We start from the raw sequence: 25,753 nt of genomic DNA, 5'->3' as shown, positions 1-25,753 counted from the left end.
AGGGAAAGGAACAGGAGGTGGGAGGAAAGGAAGATGAGAGAAGGCGCTGGGGACTGAATTTGAACAAATTATATTTCATGCTTTTATAATTATGTCAAAATGAATCACATATAAATGAAAAGAATCAATAAAATATAAAAGAGATGAGCACATGATGAGCACAGGAAACTTACTGACTCCCTGCGATGGGTGCCGCATTTCCCATGTATGTGGTTTTGGAGGAAAGGCGCATGCCTCTTGCCATCATGCGTCCCCTGGCAATGAAACACATATGCCTCCCTCTGCAGGCGTGCTTGTCTGTAAGCCGGTATCGTGTGGAGCGCCAGGCTTGGCCATGACTGCATCTCCCTTTCACTCTGAAATGAAGGGCCCAGCCAGTGACCTGAGTGTTTCTGTGCTGGTAGTGATCCATGGCAGCAGGGACAGGGGGCAGGGGACAATTACTGGTTTCAGGATCTATTTGCATGAGTAAGTAACCTTGTAACTACTATCCCAAGGACTAATCTTCCTCACTCAGGAAAAATAAACCTTGACCCTTTATCCAACTGTGAAAATAACTGCCCCAAAACTCTGTGAAATGAACCTCAAACTAAGCACCCTGTCAGCTGAAATAAAACAAAATGAAACTCCCAGCTTTATGGAACCGTTACGCCACTAATTCTGTCTTGAGTGGGAACTGGAAATCTCTTTCTACTCGCGGTCCTCCTGCCTTCCCATCTGCTTTCCACACTGAACCCTGTGCGTGTCAATATGTAGAGGAGCCCAGCACGGCTGAAATAAGTGGGAGAGGTGACAGGGAATGCAGTTCTTAAAAGTCCTCGCTGGCTGAACTGTGGAGTGCTTGGGAGCTTTCACTATGAGCATCAATTGCTTTCACACCAGAATAGCAACTTACAATAACAAAAAGGGTAGTTAGGTTGCAAACAGATCAAATGAAACGTGAGCTCTACTTCCTGGTCTTCATTCCCTTTCCCAGGAAGTTGTATTGTGTACTTTTTGTATATAATCCTTGCTGCTTCCTCTGCCTGGGACATTCTCCTCCTGTCTTCCTCCTATCTTGACCAATTGAGTGTGATTAGTCACCTCGGCTGGTTTAGATGCCGGGCTAAGAACCCAATTCTAGGGGAAGACTTTCTCAAATTCCCAATCTAAATCAACTTCTATTTTGTTTGCTTTTATCCATGGTTTTTTCCTTTTGCTTTCATCTCAGTTTGAAATTTTACCTCCCACTTGTGTGTTCTTTGATCATAACTTTTCCTCTCCACCAGCTCTATGAGAGCAGGATCCAAAGTCTAAGGATGATTACGTATGTGTACCTACATACACACACACACACATACACACACACACGACTCATACAGTATTCATGTGTTGTGCCAAAGTTAGTGTTGGTGATCACAAAAGTAAGCTAAAAATCTTTCCATAATATTAGCACATTGAAATGTAGCAGCTTCATGGTGGACCACTACGTAGAAACACACTATACAATGAACTGTAATTTAATAATCACTATGTTATTAAAAGATACATGGACTTTTATCTAATGCTGACACACACACATTATTTCTTTTGTTAGCAAGCACTTACACCTGTGTGAATAGCACACATTACTGAAAGAGAAATTGCTGAAGGGAAATCTCTGTGTCAGAACTTATTCATTTTAAATCTTCCTGGACTTTGTCACATTGCCTTCTGAAATAGTTACAGCAATGCATAGTCCCACAGCAGGAGAAAGCCTGTGTTATGAGCCAGCCCTCATCAAGGAAGGATGTTGTGACTGAGTCTTAACTAACCCATCCAACCCATCTGACGAGCAGAAAAACATGGCATATCTGTGCCATTAATTAGGAGCAAGCTTGAAATTTTAAAATTAATACTTGGCTATTTTGATGTCTTCTTCAGTTTACCTCAAAGAATCAAATCTTTCTAATATTTTAGAGAAGATATAACACTTTGGTATTTTTAGACAAAATCCTGCCACCCCGCTCCAGCCAGTTTCTGCAGTGGCAAAGCAGTCCCCATTTTCAATCCCCACATCTCCGCAGTCTCCACTTCCCTTCTCTCACAGTCAACTGAGGAATAGTTTCTAGGGCGGAGTCGAGGAAGAGGTGAGTGGTGTCTACCTGTGTTCCATTCAACTTGTGGTAGATTCCAGCAACTTCCCAGCACGCTGTACAAATGCATTGTCCCCTCTCTTCCAATCTCAAACCAAGCATCAAGGTTTGCAGGGTGCCTAGGCACAGAACGCTCTGCTCTTCCTCCTGTTGCTGTCATTCTGACCCCATTTTTCACATTGCAGAAGTCCCTTGATTTCAACTACTGGTGGTTTCAGTCTCTCTGATTCAGTAGGTTAAAGATGGCCCTGGAAACCAATCAGAAAAACAAGAAATAAGATAACAGCTCTCCCCACAGAGTAGTTAAGAACCTGATGGTTGGGTCCGAACAGGTTCAGCCAACAGGGCAGCTCTCATGTCCACATCTGTGCAGCCTAGTGCACTACTCCATCTGCCTCCTTTGTGCTTCCCTCTCTGTAAGAGACCTGTGCCTCTCCTGCCATCCTGAGGACAAGAGAACAGAGGTGCCACAGTGAAACATGTTACCCCAGGTCTTAACTCCAGGACTGAAATCTGGATTTGTAGTGGGTACTCAGGATCCCTCAGGATGCAGCCACAGCAGTCTGCATAGCATGTATATGTGACCGTTTCTAAGAATCTGGAAAATTAGTAATATTTCTGGATCTTCCCAGTACATCCTTGGGTGACAGTGGTGCTAGTATTGTGCATTGTATTTCCACTCTTGGCTTGGTGCCACTGCCCTGGGTCATTTTTTGCTGCAATACTTAAGATCGCCATTAGAGGTCGGTACCGTGGTTACTTTCTTCATTTTAGTGATGAGGAAAACAAGGCTTAGTGTTTTCCCCATTGTCTCAGAGCTAGGATTTAAAACCAGGTCTGGTTCACTCAGGTGCATTATTCGCTCATTGGACAAATATTGTTGGACTCCTATGCTGTGGCAAGTGCTCTCCTGGGTATGAATGAGGGATGGAAGGAAGAGCACAAAGGTCCTGCTTTTATAAAGGTCACCTTCTTCTATTTGGGGGAGGAAAACGGATGAGAAGCAAAGGTATCAAGCATTTATATGAGGTGTGTGGGTGCAAATGTATAAGCTCAGCAAAGCACAGCAGACTGAATCGAGAAGGATTGTGGAAGAGGGTGGATGAGAAAGAAATCTCTGATGAGGTAACATTTGATAGTTGAGCCAAGTCCTTATGGAAGCAAGGGAGAGAATTGTGTCTGTCTGGTGGACAAGCATTCCAAACAGATGGAACAGCATGTGCTGTGGATATGGAGTACAAGCAAGCTTGGCAGGCTGAGACATGACATGATGGGCAGGTGGCTGGAATATCAAGGGGCGGGCAGTTGTGTCCCTTGTCCTTGTGTGTTCCTTGATGGAAGGCAGGAATTATTCCCCCTCGTTTCTTGTTGAACATCCACAGTGTTCAAAGTATAGAACTCGGCATGGAGTGTGATAGAAACAGTAGGTTAATAAGTGAAGGAATAGTTGTTGGAATGCACTCATATAACTCAGAGGCAATCCCTTGAGCTGACCCTCTGTCCTGAAATTAATCTTATAATATGTAGATACGTGTTGAGTAAATACTGCACACCTCTCCCCACCTCAAAAAAGCTTGGAGAAAAAACTGTATTTCCTGCCCCATGCCCTAAACTGTTGACATTTCCTTCTCCCTTCCTTCACTCTCTCTCTCCTCTCCTGCTCTTCCCTACCCTTTGTCCTTCCTGCTCTGTCTCTGGGCTCTCTGGCACCCCTCCCCCTTTCCCTGTAAGCTTAATTTGGAAAGTTAAATGAGCCATGTGCTTCTCAGTTTTTCATGGCTGGGATGACCTTGTGGGTAACTTTGTGTCTTTGCTCAACTCAAGGAGTTTGTGCTGTGGATTTCTGCTGTGGCTTGCTTGCAAAACACAAATAGGCGTTTGCCAAACACGTGTCATGCCCTGGTGCTCTTGACCAGTATTTCTTCCTTCTGGGATGATGACTGATCATTGTCCTCATGCCAAGAAATCTTCCATGATGCCCCACCGTGATGCTCTCTCTGTGGAACAGAGTGAAAAGTAAAGTTGTCTCTATCCTCAAGAGCACTCTAGGACCTGGGGGACACAAGTCCACAATGCTCTGTGATACAAAGTGAATAAATGTGGCATCTCAATAGAACTTTCTGATATAGAGCAGATCATCTATGCAGATGTGTGAAGGTGGGATGCCTCTCACCTGTGGACCCTTGGCACATGCCCATCTCATCGGACACCCTCACCACCCTGCATCGAAACTGGCCAGTGACTTCTCTGTATTTCCAGCAGTTATGACTGAGGTTCCTCTCATATTCACATTTCCTAATTTTATAATCCCAGAATGTTCCTGTAGCAACCACGAACTCCCAAATGCCCAAAGGCCAATAATAAAAGGCAATGTTTAATCTATTTAATCACAGCATTTTATAAAGAAAGCAATGTCAAGTCTAAGCTCACCATGTCAAAGGAGAATGTTTGGAAGTTTATGATTTTCCCAGGAATGTCTTATCTTCTATGTGGACATTCCAGGGCAGAGGGATGAGTCTCAATTTTGAAGATTTCAATTTCTACATGGTACACATCACAGAGGACTCTAGAATAGGAAGGGAGTGCATTTGAACAGCTGCCTGATGAGCACATACCAAGTATGGTGTGTGTGTGTGTGTGTGTGTGTGTGTGAGAGAGAGAGAGAGAGCAGGCACGTGGGGATCTTTAATGGTAAAGCTCTGAAAATAATGGAGCAATAGAAAGAACAAATGAAAACTTACATGCAGATGTATGGGTCTTAGAAATTGTTCTGTTTCAAAGTTGAAATTAATGGGGCTGGGAAAACATTTTAAAGTGCCTTTTAAAAAATCTGTATAGTTCAGTTTTGTTTCTAGTTAAACAGCTACAGTAATAAGGCATATTATTTGCTGCGAAATATTTCTTGAATAATAGAATGAATAGACAGTTTCAGAGGTCTGTGATAGATATTTTTTTTGCTATGTAATTTACTAGAATATGAACTTGCACAAATTTCTTACCTAAGTCTGGGTTTCTTCAATTGTACAAAGTACCTCCCTCTGATTTTTTTTTTAACAAAGTTTTAAAAAGAAGATGAGGAAAAAAAAAAAAAAAAAACCACCATGTGATCCACTTAGCACAGTTCCTGACCCAGAGGAGAAGTTGCTCTGGTTAACTTGGAGGTTAATACTGCTGCTGCCATCAATGGAGACATTCTGCGAAGGGAGAAGTCTGCCTGTGCCTCAGGAAAAAGTCTATGGAAGGCCACGGAAGAGTTTAGACCGAGTAACAGGAGAAGAAAAGCAGTTCAAGCCAGCAGAGCTCTCTGAATGAGCATAGAGTGTCAGCCAGGAATAAGAACACCATTTAGAAATAGCAGAAGCCCTCCAGACGTGGACTTGCCAGCAAAGTCGCAGAGTTTTGTTTTATTTTGGCAGGACTAGGACAGAAACAGGTTTCTGTGGGTAAAGTATGGAAAAGACGTGCCAGATCTTAAAGTAAAAGCCTGCTTTTGAACAGCCTCTTTGGTTCTAAAATTCTAACCACCCTCATTAGAGAGTCTGGATCCTAACTTAGTAAAAGACCTTCTCAGGGGCTCAGAGCATGTTGCAGAAGGAGCTGGGCCCTAAGAGGTGGCTCCATCAGAGGGAGGGCTCACCTCTAGGCTCTAGGAAGGCTGTCCCTTGTGCTGGGTACAAAGGTGGTTTCACATTCTCCTCCTAGCCTGGCTTGTTTTCTGGTCCTGACAGTTAACCACTATTTCATACCATCTACACAGATTATTTGTTATTTAGGAATTATTTAAGGAGCATATTTTTGGTAACTATTTTTAAATTTTTATTTTTAATTGGCAAAGTAATTGCTTCTATTCATGGGGTTTCTGGGGTATAACATGATGCTCTGATTTATATTTGCAATGTGGAAATGATTAAATAAGTTTAATTAATAAATCCAACACCTCACACACTCTTCATTTTATTTGTGGTGAGAAGATTTAGACCTACTCTTCACATTTTGAAATATGCAATGCCTTATTATTTATTGTTGTCATCATTCTATGCAATAGGTTGCTAAATCTTATTCCTCCTATCTAACTGACATCTTGCACCCTGTGATCAGTACCTTGCCTTCCTCATCCATTCTCCTCCCAGAACCTCTGATAACTACCGTTCTGCTTTTTACTTCTGTGAATTCAACATTTTTGAGTTCAGATATAAGATTCTACAGGACTTGTTTCTCTGTCACTGCTTTATGTCACTTATCATCCTGTCCTCCAAGCTCATCCCTGTTGACACAATTAACAGAATTTCCCACTTTTTAAAGGCTGAATAATATTCCATTGTGTACATATACTGAATTTTGTTCATCCAATTCATTTTGTTGATGGACAGGTCAATTGCCTATGTAAGCTATTATGGAAAATACCATACTACACATGAGAATTCAGGTTATCTTTTCAACATAATGATTTTAATTCCTTTGGATGTATACCCAGAAATTGTTTTGCTGAATCATATGGATGATTCTGTTTTATCTTTCTGAGGAACCTGCATATTGTTTTCCATAATAATTGTACTAATTTACACTTCTACCTACAGTGTACAAAGGTTCCCTTTTCTCCACCCACTTGTGGCTGACAGTAACCTTTGGTATTTCTGATAAATCTACTGGGCCTTAGGTAATAGCTCATTGTGGTTTTAATTTGCATTTCCTTGGTGACTAGCAATGATGAGCATTTTACCATAATCCTTTTGGCCAGTGTATTCTCCTTTGGAGAATTATCCATTTAGGTCCTTGATCATTGTTTAATTTGGTTGTTTCCTTGCTATTGACTAGAGTTCTTTATATATTTTGGTGTTAGGCCTTGATCAGTTGTATGGTTTGCAAATATTTTCTCTCAGTCCATGGTCTGTCTCTTCATGTTACTCTTTTCTGTGCTGTGCCTAAGTGTTTTATTTTGACACAATCTCATTTGTCTATTTGTAATAGCTTTAGTTGCCTCTGCTTTGGGGTCATATTCAAGAAATCTTTGTCCAAGCCAATATTGTGGAGCATTTCCCCTCTATTTCTGTCTAGTAACCTTACAGTTTCAGGACTTATATGTAAATCTTTGTTTTGGGTTGGTTTTCACTTGTGATGTAAGATCAAAGTCTAATGGATGTTTCTGCTTGTGAATATCCAGTTCCCTCTTTATTTATGGAAGACACAGTCCCTTCCCCATTGTGGGTTTTTGTTATTGTTGTTTTGTTACATGGTACTGGGGATGGAACCCAGGTCCTTATACTTGCTGGCCAAGCACTCGACCACTGAGCTCTATCCACAGCCTCACTATGTATTGTGGTGCCTCTGTGGAACATTGGTTGATCTTAGTGTCTGGGTTGATTTCTGAGCTCTCTATACAGCTTCCTTGGCCAGTGTGTCTTTTCTTCTGAGTACCATGCTGCTTTTCTTATTATAGCTTTGTAGTAGATTTGGAAGTCATGTAGTATGAAGCCTCCAGCTTTGTTCTTTTATTTTAAAAGATAGCTTTGTGTGTAAGAGATCTTTTGTGATTCCATAGGAAGGGCGAAAAAATTGACCCAAACCAAACCTTGAATACAAATAAAGATGCTGTCTCAGAAATGTCTGTAATACTTTACAGATGTTCACTTTGATACACAGTGAGCAATAAAGAGAGAGGACTTTAATAAAAATTACAGCGACCTCTATTTAAGCACAGTCTAACCAGGTAATGGGCTATAAACATGTTTCCAGATTAAGGTCTTCTATTGTCACAACCATTGGTGAGATGGATATCACTTTTTCCCCATTTTATGGATCAGAGTTTGAGAGGATGAGTGATTTGCTTAGGTTCACAAGGTAGCCCTCAGGCCTGCACCTAAACCTCTGTTTCTCTACTCAAAGCCTGGCCTTGCAAAGGCAGCTCCAGTTCTCTGGATCAGCACAGGTTTGGGGTGGATGGGGACTGCATTATTTCAATCAGCAGCTGTTGCAAATAGTGAGAATGCTCAGAAAGAGCAGCACAGAGTCCTAATTACCTGTGGCAAGGAAAACATCTGTGTAAGAAAAGTAATGAAATTAATTCTAACGTGGAGCAGTTGCATACATTAATTGACATTAATTAATGCCAAATTACAAGACACTTCCTATGGAATCCCATCATACGCTCACCAGAATTGAATATGGAAAGAGTTCATCATACTTAATGCTATTACAGCAAGCCCTGGGGGAGTGAGAGTGATTGGTCTCTCATTATGAACTGCAGCCAATTTCTTTCTATTTCCATTAGAAGGAGAAAGGGAACAAACCAGGGAACACTTTACCAGGCAGGCAGCTCAGAATGGATCATTTACCCTTCAGCTTGTAAATTTCACTTTGAGCCATTCTAAGAAAGAATAGGTTTAAAGACTCCTTCCAGAGGCTTTTCCTGTGTCACCAAAATGTATACTTTGTCATTCTAAAGCCCAAAGACAGACTCATGTACAACTCAATTGCAGAATGCAGCATGGGTTGGAGGAACCCAGAACATGCTGGTCTCATAAGCCCAAAAGACTCTCCCTATCTACCAAACTGAGAGGTGTGGGACCAGCGATGGGTACACAGGTTGTGCAACCTCCTCACATTGCTGCTTTTCCTCTATTATTGAGATAAATGTTTTATTCATTTTTTCCTGAGCAGTCATGCATCTATTGATATCTATATATAAACAACTTGCCAAAAAAAAAAAAAAGGGGACCCATAATGCACATATTGTGGTAACCTACTTTTTAAAAACTTTTATTTTGGAATAATTTCAGATAGAAAAGTTACTGAGTGTTCACATTTTTATAACCCAAGGTATACCATTCAAAACTAAGAAATTCACTTTGGTGCCATACTATTAATGGGTAACTTCCTTATACAATATAAAATTCAATACATATCCCTTTGGATTTTAATAGCCAACTATGCATGTCCCACGTTTATTTAACTGTCCCTCTATTGGTCATTTTGTTTTCTCTAATTAAAAAAAAAATATATATATACACACACACACACACACACACACACACATCCCTGTGATGAAAAACCAAGTGGCCACCTCCTTGCATACATCATTAGTCCCTTAGAATTCACAGAGATGAAACTAAGACCAAAGGATAAGATTTTTAAGTATCTTGATCCCTATTGCCAGTTATCTCATAAAATATGAATTCATGGGTGTTTTCACTTGGGATTTAGGCATATCCCTTGATACTCTAATAGAAGCCAAAATATATTTGACAAAAAAATTGGCCTGAAACTCGCTGAGATTTTTCATGCCACATAGTGTGGTAGAAATAAACCAAAGTTGGAGTCAGGCCAATCAAGTCAAAACCCCATACTGCCATTTCTATCAATCATGAGTTTTTGAGTTTAACTCTCCATATCTGAAAAATCAGTTGATATATCATAGTCCGCAGTGTTGTGATGATTAAATGAACCAAGTAAATGTGAACATCCTTTAGAATGTCTGGCACAGAGTTGCTCAACAAATGTTACTCAGTCCCTCAGATTTATAATTTCATATAGATGAGCTATGAATGTGATAAGTAAATGTTGGTGTTTTTCATCTTATGTTTGTTTGGGGCTCTATGATGACAATAATAAATTTTTAAGAAAGAAACTACTGGATACTATCACAAAAAAGATAAGGAATATATATCCATCAGGAAGCCCTAGTTATGCATCAGCTCTAAAATTACAGTGGAACTTGTAACTGGAGGCCCCAAAATTCCTGATCAAGAACCTTTGATTCAGTTAGCTTTGACCATAGTTTTTATTCAGTATCTCACGGAAGGAGAATCATAGCAGTAGGGCTTTCTGTCTGTCTTTCCCACTCATCATGTAAGCTTCATGCAAAGCTTGGCTTCTTCAGATTATCAAGACAGTAGAGCAGTTTGAACCACCACATTGAGACACAGTGTAGTCCAGAGGCAGAGGAGGCCTTCTGCTGTATCACCAGGTACCTCCTAGATTTAAATGCCCTCTTCTAAATCTAGGAATGCCAAGAGGACTAGGAAAACCCAGAGTGGACCTAAACCCAGTGGGATTCTTCCCTACTTATGCGATGTTCTGAGTCACAGGGAAGAAGGATGAGTCTGTCCAATACTTTTTTTTTTTTTTTTTCCCCAGCAAACGGAGAAGAATGGAGTTTGAGTAGGCCACTAACGGTACCTGATACAGAAATATAGTTACAGTATTCAAATTCAGCTTAACCAGTTTTGTTTAGGATCTGTTATGTGCCCAGGTTGATCTCATCATTGTGACAGATAGCAAAAGAGAAAGCAAGAATATTCTCATTATTGATATAATTGGTATTTAAACAAGTTTGAATTTCAAAACATTTAACATACGAATTATTCCATAATTAATCCTATCTATAAGTCAATCTGTTAGATAATTTATATTGTCATCCCTATTTAATAGATGAAGGAAGCAAGATTCAGGAAGGTAAAGAGATTTCTTTTGAACTAAGCAGCTAGTAAATGGCCACAGCAGAACTAAGCTCAGATCTCAAAGTCACAGATTTTCATCATCTCTGACCTCAAGGTACCTTTTGAGAAAATGAAGTAACTTAAAGGCATCAAAAAGGTCTAGTGGAGTGTGAAATTGTACAGACGTTGTGTGTTATGGGGGGGGGGGCATTTGGAGAAGAGATGAGCCCCAGTTATTGTTTTTAAGGAAAAATATCCTGAGTTATGCTCTAAAATGGAACCACAGGAAGGTCTGGGAAAAGTGACAGGAAAGAATCAGCAGAGGTCCTCTCTTTAGCTCAGCCTAGGAGGTGGTTTCACCAGGAGCAGATGGGGTACTTGGGAGCTACCCCCTACCCACAGAAGGCAGCAGGATGAGGAAGATGATGAGGAAAGCCCTGTTTCTTCAGGTGCCTGTGAGCTTATCAGCAATTACATCTTCTTTGGTCAGATGGGGGCCAATGTGCATGCCGCCCCCTAGTGGCACTTCTTGTTGAGCATGGAATACCCGATGTGAAGGTGATCCTGAAAAACTCAACCCTGCTGATTTCCTTAAAATTACTTAGTTAATACTCTTGTCCTCTTCAATGTGCTACTGTCCATCCCCCTTGCATATAAGTTGTGGCCTTCATATATTTTCATTTAGAACAGATTTCTGCATGTGTCTTTAATTCTTAAAATCAAATTTACCCATTCATTTTTAATTAAAAATATATATTCCAATAAAGAGGTGTTGTTCAACATAGAATCATTTATTGCCTATTATGCCCCAGGAACTTAGGACTTGGGTAAATAAAAAAAGAAAAATAAAGTTACCTGTCTCCATGAAGATTGCATTCTAATTGGGAAAGGATACAGACAAAAACATTAACATTTGTTATTATGAGATATTCCATGGAGGGAATTAATGTGATGGCATATAATACAGAGCAGTCAGGGAAGATCCTTGGAAGTAACTGTGACCTGAAATCTAGAACCTTCTTTGGTAGCAGCCTGGGGAGAAGCACTGTAGGCAGAGACAAATAAAATGCCTCTGTTGTGGTGGAAAGTTTGGCCAAGTTCCTGAACATAAAATAGGCTGAATTAGAAGACTCACAGCAAGAAATAAAGAGATCAGTGTGGGAGGGAGAAGGAAGTTGGAGTGGTGGGCAGTGCAGATTTTGAATTTATTCTAGGTGCAGTGAGGCAAAAGCCATTTTAAGTAAGAGCTGAAACTATCTGATTACATAGGGGTCAGAATAGTGAGCACTGAGAAATAAAAATAGCTTCCCCGATATCACCTCCTTCCAGCAATGGAGACGGAATTGATGTAAGAGTGATTTATCAATATGGAGACTGTGCTTAACAGCAGGTGTAATTTGTAGTGAGATCCAGGGCTCAGCTTACTCATCTATAAAAGTAAGAACAAAGTTTTTGACTCGTGGGAATCCCTCTATTCTGTTTGATTTCTAATTCTTAGAAGAAGCATATTTATATTATTAAAGAATCATTATTTGTAACAACAGCACTTCCACCTGAGATGGTTAATGACTTAATATGTTTCCCTAATTCTGTCAAAGGTGAGAGTATGGAGGGGAAGCCTGCTAAAGAGAAGAATGTAACTATGAAATCACAAGCATTATTTAATGTCAGTGTGGGAAAATATTTTCACTGGGTTTGGGGAAAAAAATTAAAGAACAGATATTTAGTATTCTGATATGGCAAGAGTTGGTGAGACCACAGGGAGAGGGCGATATTGGTAATTGCAAGGGAGTCGAAGAATAATGATAATAATTGTAACAAAAATGATAGCAATTACCAGTGTGAAGATTGGAGGTTTGTTTAAAGACATGGACATGGCAAGGGAAATACACACCATCTACCCTGACTCTAAAATGCTACATGTATACCTCCACCCCGTTTTTTTTCTTTTTTCAGATTCACAATACCTTACTTGCCGAATGCAGAACTGCACAGAAACCAACAGAAATAAACCTTTCCCAGGCTACATTGACCCAGACTCTTTGATTGTCCAGGATGATTATGTGTTTGTTCAGGTAAGAAAGATCCCACTTGTACTGATTGTCCCAAAGACATTTCTCACTCTTATTTCTGTCTATGTCACAGCGTTTCCACCTGCTCACATGGCTTATGAGTAAAAATGGAAGGAAGGGAGGGAGGAAAGAAGGAAAGAAGGAACATATGGAGTGGGAAGCTTCTGTACATGCTGATCCTCAGGCAATGTCTAGAGAACCACATCAGCGGGTCACAAAGGCACTACCTTGAAGCAGGAAGGTGGCCTCCAGAATGACACACAGTTCCATTTGTCCCCTCATCTGATTTGTAGAGCAGCTCCCAGTCATTGCATATGACTGTGCAAATATGCCAGGCTCTTCTATCAGAGGAATACCAAGCTAGTCATCTCCTTCCTGCAACCAACTTAAGAGTAGGGAGAAAGGTGGGAAGGGAAAATGTGCTGCCTGGAGGTAGTGGGCAGCAGAGGCCAGAGTAAGAGTAATCAACCGTTATTGTCAGGACTGAATGCAGTTAGGATAAAGAGACCTTGCATGAGATGTGCTCAGCCAGGTTTTTCACTTCCTAAGAAAGTGAAAGGAGGGAAACAGTTTCCTTAGTGGATAGAAGACACTGGGATTTAGTGTGTTTTGCTTCTCTGGAGCAATTAAGGAAAATGTTAGTTCTGTAGGAACAATGCATTTAAATATTCAGTTATTGCTTTCCATTAATAATGACAAAGGTATAATTTCTAAATAGCTGATACATACTGTGTATCTGCACATATACATATGGACAAGAAATTTTGATTCAGAAAATTTAATCCCATGCTTTGAGGAAGGATTTTTTTTAAATGTTCCATATCAGCCTCTATAATTTTAAGTATTTCATAAATGATCTCACACACACACACACACACACACACACCCACACCCACACCCACACCCACCCCCACCCCATTTCCTTCTTTTTCAGGGAAATGAGTAATGAATACTCCCATAATTTCAAATGACATTCAAACAGTTATATACATTGGTCTGCCTAATTCATTTCTCTATCAGTGCTTCTCCCAGGAACCTTTTCTGGTCTCTAATAACTGTATCTAATCCACATTTGTAATTCGCAAATCAAAATCAATTCAGCATTCATAGATAGTTTGCTATCTGTGCCACTATAAACATGACTCTCTAACCCACAAAGAGGACTAAGAGGCAATCTGCGCATAATGGCCAAGCAGATGATAACTTTCCTGTCACAATCCTGAGTGTCTGATGTACGTTACCCCAAGTATTTGTTGACACTCTAAATATGCAAACTCTCACTGATGTTCTATGTCCAGGTATTCACATAGGTTAAGAGCAGCAATCAAGGAGAGAGATGCTGGCAGAGACTGTGCCCAGCCTGGTGCCTGTGCCTACGGGGAGAATATAACCCTTCTTTTTCTCTCTCCCACCCATCAGGATTCAAATTTTCCCAATTTCTTTCTAAAGAGTCCTAAAATAGATTTGGACCATGATCTTGGCTTGCCTTTCTGCCTAGCATGCCGGTGTTTCTGTCTATGGGATGTGCCCACAGTCATCAGTGTGACTTCATCAAAAGGGACCCTGGTGCCCAGAGATGTGAGGCTCCCCTTCCACTATTCAACCAGAGCCATTTCCTTCTGGTATGGCAAAGGCACCTGTTATAGGGCTGGAGAGCTGGGCTGGAGCTGATACACTCTAAGGCTTATATCATTTGGAAACAAAAAAATAAACCTGAGAATGTTTTCTGGCTTCTGAGCTACAGTACGAATTAAAAGAATTATATTTTTGTACAGTGGGTTCACTTTGGGCCTCTGACTAATACACATACCGTATGTTGGCTGATTTTTGAACTAAATGCCAATTCTGTACACTTGCCTGCACGGGCATCCATTCTGCTGCGTGGGCAACCAACTCCTTCAATTCAGGTAGCACTTCTGTGACCTGCGACCTTCATGGTAGCTCCTCTTACCACCTTGTTTTTATAATACAGCTGACGTCAGGAGGAAGACCACATTACTACGTGTCCTACCGGAGGAATGCGTTTGCCCAAATGAAGCTTCCGAAATACGCTTTGCCCAAGGTATATATACCCTGATTGGTTCCTTCCATTTCACTGCTTTCTCTGATTCATATTGTCCTGCCTCCACTCTGTTCTTGGAGACCTTTTCAGCCTCTCACAGTCAAATCTTTCTTATCACCCCACCTCTGTTTCTCAAACTGGACTTGCCTTACTTTCTTGTTTGCCAGTGTTGCTCCTTCCTTTCTCTCTTGGTGCCCGCCCCCCCATCAATCCCTTCCTTTCTTTCATTATCTCTCTGGAATTCTTGCTTTAGGAGCATCCAAATAAATTAATGGTTTGCTTTTGCTTTTCATTAGTAATTATTTTAACAGTATGCCTTGGTTTTTTCTATAAAGACAGAAACAATTTATTTGGATTCATTGTATATCAGCTCAACATGTGCGACTCATTTCTATCCCATTTTATTGTTACTATTTGTTTATTGAGAGGTGTTGCAATCACATGACAGCATTATTTCTCAATGGGATTTACTAAACGGGATAGTCTTTAGAGTTCTGAAGCACAGCTAATTTTTTAGACTTCCCCAAACATTCCCCTTTGAACATAGTGGTATTGGGAAGTTAAAGACCCTCAACCACTGGCAACCCCAGGCAATCTTTCCGGAAACACTAAAAAACTACGTTGATATGGAGCGCCACCTAGTGGAGGTCAAACTGATGTGGGCATTCAGAGCTGCCTGTTTGAGAGAGCTCAGATGTATTTTAAGTGCCCAATTTGTTAATATACTGGCGCTTAATCTTAGAACAAGGGAGGTACATGTGTAAAATGTTTAAGAAGGGGATTTTGAAGGTTTAAATAGAATTATAGGTGGACTTTGAGCTTTGGGGTTGAAAAGAAAACCTAATGAACTTTTTTTTTTTTTTTTGATTGGATGTTCAACACAGTCTCTTTCTCTTATATTTTCATCCTCTGACTTTGTAGTATGCCACCTTCAGCCAATACAGGTATCTGGACAAGAAATTATGTGACAGGCCTAGTACAGGGGCATAGCAGGTCTTCTCTCCCTGGAGAGCAATGATAACAAGTTGCTGACTTCTCTAGGCAGAATCTCTTAGGGGGCACCCACTCTACCCCTTATCCAAACACTGAACAGGGGGATGAAAGACCCAGCCATTAGGGGTGATAAGGCACATTGAATTACACTATTAACTCCAAGGATCTATCTTCATGAGAGTAGCTATTATTATTTTCAGCTGCTAAGAGATCAATGACTGTTGTAATTGCCCAGGCCCATGTGTCTGTGTTGGAATACACATGTAAGCACTTCTTCTCTTGATTTGACTTAACATTTTTTTTTCTTTAATAAGGTAAGAACTTACAACATTGAAGTTTTGCCTTAGAAGAAAATTGGATGAAGTTTGTTTGTAACAGGAAGACAGAGTGTTGTTAAATTGCACTCAGTAATCTATTAGGAAGGTTCTTGAAAGAGATGAACATATTGCCTCAGTAGATAAAACAACAGTTTCCCTCCTAGTGCTGAAATAAATTGTGATTTCTCTGACCCCCCCCCCCGCAAAAAAATGAAATAGTTGACTTGCAAGATTTGTACCTTTGAAAATAAGAATTACACTCATGTGGAATTGAGACCAGATCAAGAAACTGCGGCTTCGAGGTACTCACTTGGGCTCATCCTGGGGTGAATGTACTCTTTGAGTAAACTAAATCTGAGCCAAAACCAAATGCTATTTGCCAAAGACTTGAGGCTAGAACTAAAGTCTTTGGGCACCCAAGCTAGTGTCTTTTATACATATTTTATTTCTTTAAATGTAAATTAATAACTTCTATTGTTAAAACATAGCAGCACTGTCCTTCCCTCAAATGTGATATATCACCAGGGGCATGGAGAGTAAAAGCCTATTGACTTCAGGAATCCCCAACATGATAGTTTAAAATCAAAGAAGCTTGTGTGGACCCATAGCTGGGAGATTTGGAAGAAAGACATTTTGCATTGCTTGGTCACAGCCATCATGCAGATCACTGCTGACAGTGGCCTCCAGTAGCATGCAGCCAATCTGGAAGGAAAAGCTCTACTCTGAATCCAAATTGGCCATCTGTCCCCTCCCTCTGCTCTTCCGAATGAGTGTGTTCATGGCTCAGGCTCCTTTGAGCACTAAGGATAAAATGCAGTGTCTCATTTATCCTGTCCCCACAGAAAATGGGAGCTGATGTACAAATGAATGGATTATTGAGTCCAGGTGTGTTGTATTATATAAAGCAATGAGATGCTCCATACAATCCCATTAGACCTTCAAAAAGGAGGAGAAGTGATCTGTGGCAAAGGCCCATATATTTCCTGGCCTTCATCCGATCCAAGGCTGATGGGACTTTAAAGGAAGGAAGCTCGTTGCTGACCAAAGGAATTGAGACAAACCAGCACGTTCATGCTCAAATCTTCTTTAATCACCTATTGCCATTTGTCAACTCTTAAAAACCAGAGTTACCCAGAACCGTGTTTACAAATTATATATATATAATGGTGAAGAATAACCAGGGAGCGAGTTGGGTAAATTTTAATGTTGCCATTACCATTAAGAGCATGTGGTCCTCTAGATCAGAGAGACATAGTGACAATCTTCCTTCACTTGACTTACTGGGGGCTCATTCTGAGCTACTCAAGTGAGATAAATGAGGCAATACATACAAAAGTGCTTGGAGCATTTCGGAGGACAGATACTCTATAAAAGCAAGGTAATATTATTATTAGTATGGATCTGGTTGTCTCCATGGTGGAAGATCGATGTGTACCAGGGTGCAGGGGGGCACGGAGGCTGTTTGATTCGCAACAGAAGACCCAGATGGGAACCTGGATCTGTCACTAACTTGCTTTGAAACCTTGGGTGGCTGATTTGTCAATTTTTCTTTTCTTCATTTTTTTTTTAAATAAGGCGCTTAGATTTAAAATATTATTTTCTCAAATGTGTTACTCAGAATAAAATGTCCTCAGTGATGTTCTGCAAAAATTTGGTCCTATGATAATATAAATTTAAAGGAATAGACTCCATTATATGTTCCTTCCCTAGAGACTAACAGGAGCTCACTGGTATGCTGAAGAACCTTGAATGTACTCTCAGCAAGAAAGATCTTTAATTCAGCATTAATTCAGAATTTTACCAAAGAGCCCCTACTTTCCTTTTTACATCTTATTAAAAACCAACAATGCTGTTTTCCTACAGGTCAGTTATTAAAAATACTTTAATAGAAAAGGTATAAGATCCTGTGTTAGTCTAAAATCATGTGACTCAGTGAAAAAGAAAGAACACATTTTCCTGAAGACAAGGAAGATTTAGGCAAGATGGAAAAAGAAAGGTGACATTTAAATATGTTTGGCTTTTTAATTGAAACATTTAAGACCAACATCGTTTTTAAAAAGGCTATTCAGTGTAATTAGAGTGGATGAGGAGAAAGAGATATGTTCTCAGCCCATGTCTAGAGATGAAAATTTTAATCTACTATCATTATGTGACAGATTCTCTTAAGTGACCTGGAACTTGATGCATCTGTGCTTCAGTTTCAAATCCACAAAACAAGCCTCTCTGCAAGGTGGGATTCTATAGATGATCTGCTTTTGTTCCCCAATCAAAGATTATTTAATGTCTATAGCAAGGCTCACAGAAATTCTCCTGTGCAAATATTCACTCCAAAGGCACAGACATATAGATATACTAGGACCAGTTTACTCTTGAAATAGAGTAATTTGAATTTGGGGATTATATTATACTGTTGAAGGAAGGAAACATGAACTGGGAGTAGTTTTTTTGACAATTTTAAATGCCAGGGTAAGGACTCTGGTCTTAGCCTTATAGAGAATGGGGAGCCATAGAGGGTTTGTCCCTCAGTGGACAAAGGAAGGACAACCCTGGGGCTCATTTGCACAGCTAATTTCATTAGAAAGAAAACATTTGGATGAACCTCCTTTTGTTGAGAGCATTAGTGAAGACAAAATAGAAAAGCCAACTCACCTTGCCCGATCAACAAGGGGGATAAAAGTGGTCCCTTAACTGAAAATAGCTACCATTTATAGAGCATATGCTAAGTAATGGGCACTATTATAAGTGTATTAACACTTAATAACTACTTTTATCTTCACAATGCTATTTTTATCTCTATTTTGCAGGTAAAAATTCTGAGCACAGAGTTCCACCTGCATGGCTGAATTAAAGAGCCAAGATTTGAATTCCAGTTACAAGGGAGGGGGTGATAGCTCAGTGGCACAGCACTTGCCTAGCATGCCTGAGGCCCAGGGACCCAGCTTTGCAGGAAAAAAGAAAAATAACTCAAGCGACAATGAAAAATTTAGTATAGAGGTGAAGGAGAACTTTCCAGCACTAGGATTGTTACTAAGGAATGATAGCCAGATCTCCTGAAGTGTCTGAGGACAGAGCCAGGTCCATTTCTGAAGATTTGAGAGAGAACATAAAGGCCAAGAATCTTTCCACATTTTTCTTCTACCCTTGTGATATGTATAGCTTCGTATTTGGAAACTTTTTTTTCCCTTTGTTTTTATTTTTAATTTTTGGAAGTTGTATTGTGTCTACTGATTTGGGAAAAATAAAAGGCAGCTGAGAGCGTGTGAACAGGTATACCCTAAAAGAGACAGGGACCCTTGGTTGGGGATGGCAAGCTCTTGTCTGTGTTGGAATCCACTTCTATAGAGTTCTGAACAAGGGGAAAGGGTTTGGAATTTCACCCAGATGCAACTGCCCCCTGCTTATTATTAAAGGATCTTATTAAGATGCATATTTTGATTTCATAAATGGGCCCTGAAGTTCTGTGTATCTAACAAGCTTGCAGATGGCATCCATTTTCTGAGTCTGTGGACCTCGGTAAGAGATGAAGGGTTTTCTGTTTTCTCTCTGTTCCTGCAGACTTTCCTCATATTTGCCTCACATAAGCTTTACCATGTTTAAACTTGACAAATATATCAGAATGATTGGTTCTCCATAGGCATATATATTTAAGACAGTATTCATCAAATTATCTAATGAGGACATTAAATTATAACTGAGCCACTAAGCATCTCTCTTATTTTCTCATGACCTTACTGCCTGACCTCCCACATGACAAAGAAAATATATGATTAACCCTTATCTAATTGTTATTTTTATATATGCAAATAGATGCTCTCTGTCTTTCATCAAAATGCTAATTCTGATATACTTCAGTAGATCCCAAGCTTATTAGATGCACGCCAGTTAACGCATAAAACTCTTCTTCCCTCTTCACTTCCTGTATCTTCCTGCAGGATATGCATGTCATTAGCACAGATGAGAACCAAGTGTTTGCAGCAGTCCAAGAATGGAACCAGAATGATACCTACAACCTCTACATCTCAGACACCCGCGGTGTCTACTTCACATTGGCCTTGGAGAATGTCCAGAGCAGCAGAGGTCCTGAGGGTAACGTCATGATTGACCTCTATGAGGTATGTCACCAGGTACATGTGGTCGCTGAGCCATAGCAGTGGCTGGACTGGCCAAGGAAGAGACAGTGCCAGCCGTTGGATCATTTTATTACTGTTTCCATGTGCAGTCTCATTGCACTTGGGAGTTGAAGGGATTTATGGGATGTTCTTGTTAGTTAATTTGCAATCCACAGAACTCTCTGGGAGGCATTCTCTTTTTGACCAAGTCTGCAAGATGTGAAGGCCCAAAGAGGACTTGGAGAGTATCTGGGTAGATAGACAATGAAAGTGTTTGCATAAGTGTGTTCCACACATGGCCATTTGAAAATAGTTTGACGAGGCCGACAGGGTGCTGCGAGAAGAACCAGTGGGCAGAACTCCTTTATCTCTCTCTGAAGAGTGAAAGAGACAGGGACATCTTGGCATGACATCAGAGCACACTTTTTAACTCAGTGACTTCCCCTGGCTAATGATCTTCCTCTTCCTGGACCAGAATGTGAGATAAGATTAAGAGGTTTTTTCCCCTCCCAAATCTGGGAAAAGTAATTTAACAAACCACAACAAAACCAGAGCTTTCTGGATTCCCCAAGGGAACTAAGGCTCTTCATTCCTCAAAATAATACAAATTCAAAATAAATTCATACACTTTGGATCAACCAGTTTTGAGACAAACACCAATGCTTTAATTGCCTTTTAAGGCACAGTTAGGTAGAAATAAAGCTAGTATTGGGGGTTGTATTTTAGCATTTGCCAGTCATATCATGCACTAAGAAGAATTTATAATGGGTTATAATGTGTCATTTTAAAACATGCAGGATTTGGAAAATATTATCATACCTATATTCTATCTGAGAAAAAAATCTAAAATGGATTTAAATATGTAGTATCCTAATGTCACAATCATTTGGTGGAGGGTAAATTCAGACTTTCAAGTAGTTGTTTGTATAATAAGAAGCAAGGGAGTTATATCCAGGATGAAAGAAACCAATTTCACTTACAAAACTCAAGCCCATCATTGTAATTCCTCTTAGTGTTTTCTCTTTTCCTTCCCCTTCAGGAACTCCTAGAGATGTCTTCTAGGAACTAGAATTCTCTGTATGTATAAAGGCTGGTTAACAAATGGTCTGCCCAATTCATTGCCCAAGTATTTATGATGCAGTTATGACAGACTAGCAAGGGACATGATTTGTGTGTGTGTATTTAGAAAAAATGTACTGCAAACTTTTCCACTTTCTCCCCTGCCCATGTTTCAGGTAAATATAGTATCTTACATCTCAGCCTCAAATCGAACATGTATTCTGGAAAACATTTACATACTCTGGTTATTTAGTTTCAAATTCCCTTTGGATGAAATTTAATTTAGAGTATAGATTTTAGATTCAGGTTACCTGGGTGAAAACCCTTGCTATACCATTTGTTTGTAGTTTTGAGCCAAATCTATACTCTCTCAGCCACAGTGTCCTTGTTTAAAATATGGAGATAAAACACAGGACCTCCAGGATGGAATCTCTCTGAGAATGAAATGAGTTAATCCTTGTACGTGTTGAGTGCACTATCTGGAATACGGTAATGCTCAACAAAATGTAGATGACATAATTAATATATTCCAAAGAGTCTAAACATCAATATAATCTTGTATTCTTATAGTCTTCAAATATGCTCTCATTGTTTAAATGTTCAATACATTTCCATTATTTTGGATTTCTACTTCTTCTCATATTGCAATTAGCATTATGACCATATGTCCTTTTTTTTTTTTTTGACACAAACTAGTTGACTAGTATAAATTGTCACATTGCTTTCCTCCTTTGTAAATGCCCCGTGGACATTTAAATTTGAAGTGTGTCTTGTTGAAATACCACACATTCTCTTCCCTGGATCCAGAATTTACAATGGAAGTGTCTTCAGGTGTCCAGCTATTGTGATATCACACCAGCTGCCCCAGCCTAATCGCCCAGGGTGCTTTCTTGGGTCTAGTTTTGTCTTTGGTCTCTGGAGTACATTTTCTGATTTTTCAGGTAGCTTCCTGATTATTCTCTCCTCTTTTATCAAGTCCATTCAAAATAGAGTTTCCTGATAAATTTTGTTTTCTGCCAGAAGTAAAGACCATTTTAATTGGTCCCTTGATAATGGGAAAGATGACAGATCTGAGCAGGAATGACTTTGCAATGTCTTGTTATTTGCGATTGTTTTCATGGATTGTTTTCTGAATTCAAATGTTGGCATTGGTATGGAATTAGAATAGGAAGCAGGGTGACCTCTGGACATGGCAAACATTTCTTTGTTAATCCTGCAGTTCCCCTTTGTGTCTCTCTTGCAGTTGACTCTCTGTAGGGAAACTGCTGCCTCTGATTATCATCACTTTGAGCAGTGGTGTGACTGTATTATGTAAAGGTGTTCTGCATCCTGGGGCCGGGAGCGAAGCATCTTTGTTTTATTAGCCTGACAGTTCACAGCAACTTGAATTGAAATTGATGTGATCAGAATGGCAGTGCCATATCTGCTGATTACCTAGATACAAAGAATATTGGCGGACACAGAGCCTGGCACAAATGTTCCCTTAAATCTGATTGTTCTGGCTAGCAGGAAGCTGAAAGCCATCCAGCATGAATTTCCCAGTAGAGTTGCAATGAATGATGAGAGCTTAGAGATAAATGAAAAGTAAGAAAATCCATACATGAGTTATTAAGGAACAGAGATGAGCATCATAAGAGATGGGGGAGACAGGGATGGAATGGAGTGCACGTCTGCTCACATTTGGGGGTGACTAAAGAGGATGCCATTCATTGTTTATATGCTTCTGCATGCCAGTCACCTGCTGTTTCTGTACCTGCGTTCTCTTGAAGCTATTTTAACAGGGGTGAACTGTTTCAGCTATGAGCGTGTAGATGGGTCCATATCTCAGGAATCTACATTGTTGATGGGTCCTTATGGGAAATGCAGAAGGAAGCAAAAGTCTCATTGAAACCATTTTGTTTGCACATACATTAGAACCTGGTTACTCCATCCTTTACTCTAGCACTACATGTGTATAGGGAATGAGATGGGAAAATGTTGAGGACAAAGTGTTGGGGAACAATCTCCTGTGGTTTAATTATTAAAATTCCAGAATTTTCTCTTGAGTGTGAATTTGATATTGAACATGTCCCTTGTTTAAGATGGTGAAGAAATGTGAGCCAGAAAAGTTGGCTACAGATAAAACATGTTAGAAATGTTTTTGGTTGTTGTAGATGAGACATAATAATAATAATAGCAAATATTTTGGGGTGGAAATTTTGTACAAAGCACTGTGGAAATAATCTTCCATAACTATATCATTCAATCCACATTTGAACTTTGGAATATAGAGGGACTATAATCACTCTCCTCTCATTAAGTAAATAGAGGTTGAGATAATATATCCATTTTTGCAAGGATTCAAGGCTAGTTTGTGACAGAATTGGACCTAAATCCAAGAGTCTGTAAACTCCTCACTATGAAATATTGTTTCTTCCCTGAAAGATTAGTATCTGCACTTGTTTCTGATTGCAGATGAGTAATGGCATCAAGATTGAAAGACATTGCAGGGCAGGAAAATTGCATTAGACTTTGCCTAGCAGTGCAAGAAACCATACAGGAAGAAGAAAACTATCTGAGGGAATATTTAATACGAAGAGAATCAGCAGTTGATGACTCCAGACCTATACACCACCTTCAGAAGCAAGTCCTGACTTATAAGGCAGTACTTACACAAATTTTTGTGTGGTGGATGCATATGTGTAAGAAAAGCCTGGAAGCAAGTTGTCCTAAGACATTGCTATTCCTGAATAGCTCAAAAGTTCCAGTAGCATTGTATGAGTTAAATAACAGAAGACAGCATGCTTGATGGTGGCCAGAGCGAAAGGGATGTGATGAGTGTGTCTGAGACATGTGATTCCAGTGTATTTGGGTGGTGTGGATGATGAAAGGGAATCTGACAGCTTTGGACAATATCCTCCCTCCTTTGGGAAGGGAATATTAATTAATGATGATGAAGAGCCCTTTGGCTTAATGGGCAATGACAGTTCACCCAAGCTGAGTGGGAAAGGTTGTGTTGGGAGTGAAGCCACCTGGCTGACAAATTCAGAATGCACAAGAATGTGGGTGAATGGATGAGCCATGGCATGCATCAGGAAAGCCATAACCAGTGAGCAGGATGCCGTGGCATCTTTAGCACATTATGCATGTCCTGTCTTTAAAAGAGAAAACTCAACAGTCCCAGGACTGCTAATGTGACTTCTTGGAGAAAAACTACCTCTTACAAGAAAGGAAAGAATGCTGTCCAATCAAGACATCCTTATTACAGGATATAGAACAGGTTCCTGTCTCTCCAGGAGGAGAATGTCTTTTGATCAGGGGAATAGGGGAAGAAAGAACATTTAGACCTTTTTTTTTTTTTTTTTTTTTTTTAAATCAAGTAGGTTCGCTGGTTGCAGAGGCAACCCTGACTGCTTCTGAGTACGTGTCTCTTCTGGCTGAGATCTTCTCTTTAGAAGATAAAAATATCCCATCACAAAGCCCAAAGAAATGACAGTTATGAAAATGCTCTCTTTCTTGCCACACTTTTTCATCTGTTTTTAATTCTCCTCAAATTTTGACACATAGGATTTTTGATTTAAGTTGAGAGAGTGGAAATAATCATCTCTCAATCACCATCAGAATAGAAATAAGGAAAATACCAGCCGAAGGCTGCTCTCAACGTTACCTCTACATGAACCATTGGTGCAGGGGACAACCATCTAGAGAGTGAATCAAAAAAATGAGGAAGGTATGTGAGGTTCTTCCTTTAAATCAAAGAAATCCCAACATCTAGCACATTCTCATTCTCAAAAAAGAAAGAAAGAAAGAAAGAAAATCTGTTGAATAAAGGTACAGTGGCTTAGACAGTCTAGGTGTTTTATCCTCAGTGCTTAGGAGAGTACATGATACACAGTAGATGCTCAGAAAATATTTACTGAATGACTGTTGAGTACATTACTGAAGGATGACTAAAGGGTATTTTCCTATAATCATGATATCCCAATATGATATTTCTCTCATGATACTCAGGTAAGAGAAAAGTTTGAAAAAATAATATAGCCACAGTGTTATGAACTCTAGAGTTAGACTAAAAATGGAGTCCAGATCTAAGCTTCTCTAGCTGAATGACATTAGGTAAGTGATTGTCCACATCTGAGCCTTGGTTCAGTCATCAGCACAATGAGGATAAGTGACTCTTCCGCTCAGAGTGCACCGAGAGACCCAGGAGCTCATGTTTGCAGGAGCCTTTCATGAAATGTCTCGTTATTTATTAGCACTCAGTAAATTTATGTTATTTTTGTAGTTGTTACATCTTCTAATGCAGAACTCTTACTTCCTATTTTATGAAAACAAAATTGGGGCTCCTTGGACAAAGTGACTTTACCTTTAATAATTTTAAAGAAGCGATATGGTGAAGTGAACAGCAATCCAAAGGTTATATTAAGATTGGAAACTGTAATGTAAGAGTTCATAAAAGAAGACGAAGTTGAATTAACTTGTGATAAGAAAGAGTACAAGAAAAGTCTACGGGAAGATTGTCATCCATAAGAAGATTCTACAGTTGTTGAGACCAAGATATAACCATGTATATGCAAAACAAGATGAAGAACAGAGAAACGTTAGAGACAGTC

General features: G+C 39.8%; 1 protein-coding gene across 7 annotated transcripts in view; it reads left to right on the top strand.

The window, feature by feature from the left end:
* Sorcs1 (sortilin related VPS10 domain containing receptor 1) overlaps positions 1-25,753 on the top strand; it is a 469,029-nt gene that overhangs the window by 344,077 nt on the left and 99,199 nt on the right. For all 7 annotated transcript variants that reach the window (XM_048807293.1, XM_048807294.1, XM_015494770.2 and 4 more), the window contains exons 7-9: positions 12,506-12,624; positions 14,594-14,683; positions 19,926-20,105. In XM_048807293.1, the coding sequence (XP_048663250.1) occupies positions 12,506-12,624; positions 14,594-14,683; positions 19,926-20,105 (389 nt within the window). The remainder of the gene's footprint in view (positions 1-12,505; positions 12,625-14,593; positions 14,684-19,925; positions 20,106-25,753) is intronic.

The sequence above is a fragment of the Marmota marmota genome, unplaced genomic scaffold (genome assembly GCF_001458135.2).
Source record: "Marmota marmota marmota unplaced genomic scaffold, marMar, whole genome shotgun sequence".
Lineage (NCBI taxonomy): Eukaryota > Metazoa > Chordata > Mammalia > Rodentia > Sciuridae > Marmota > Marmota marmota.
Note: the sequence above shows the minus strand (reverse complement) of the source record. Positions and strands in the feature narration are given on the sequence as shown.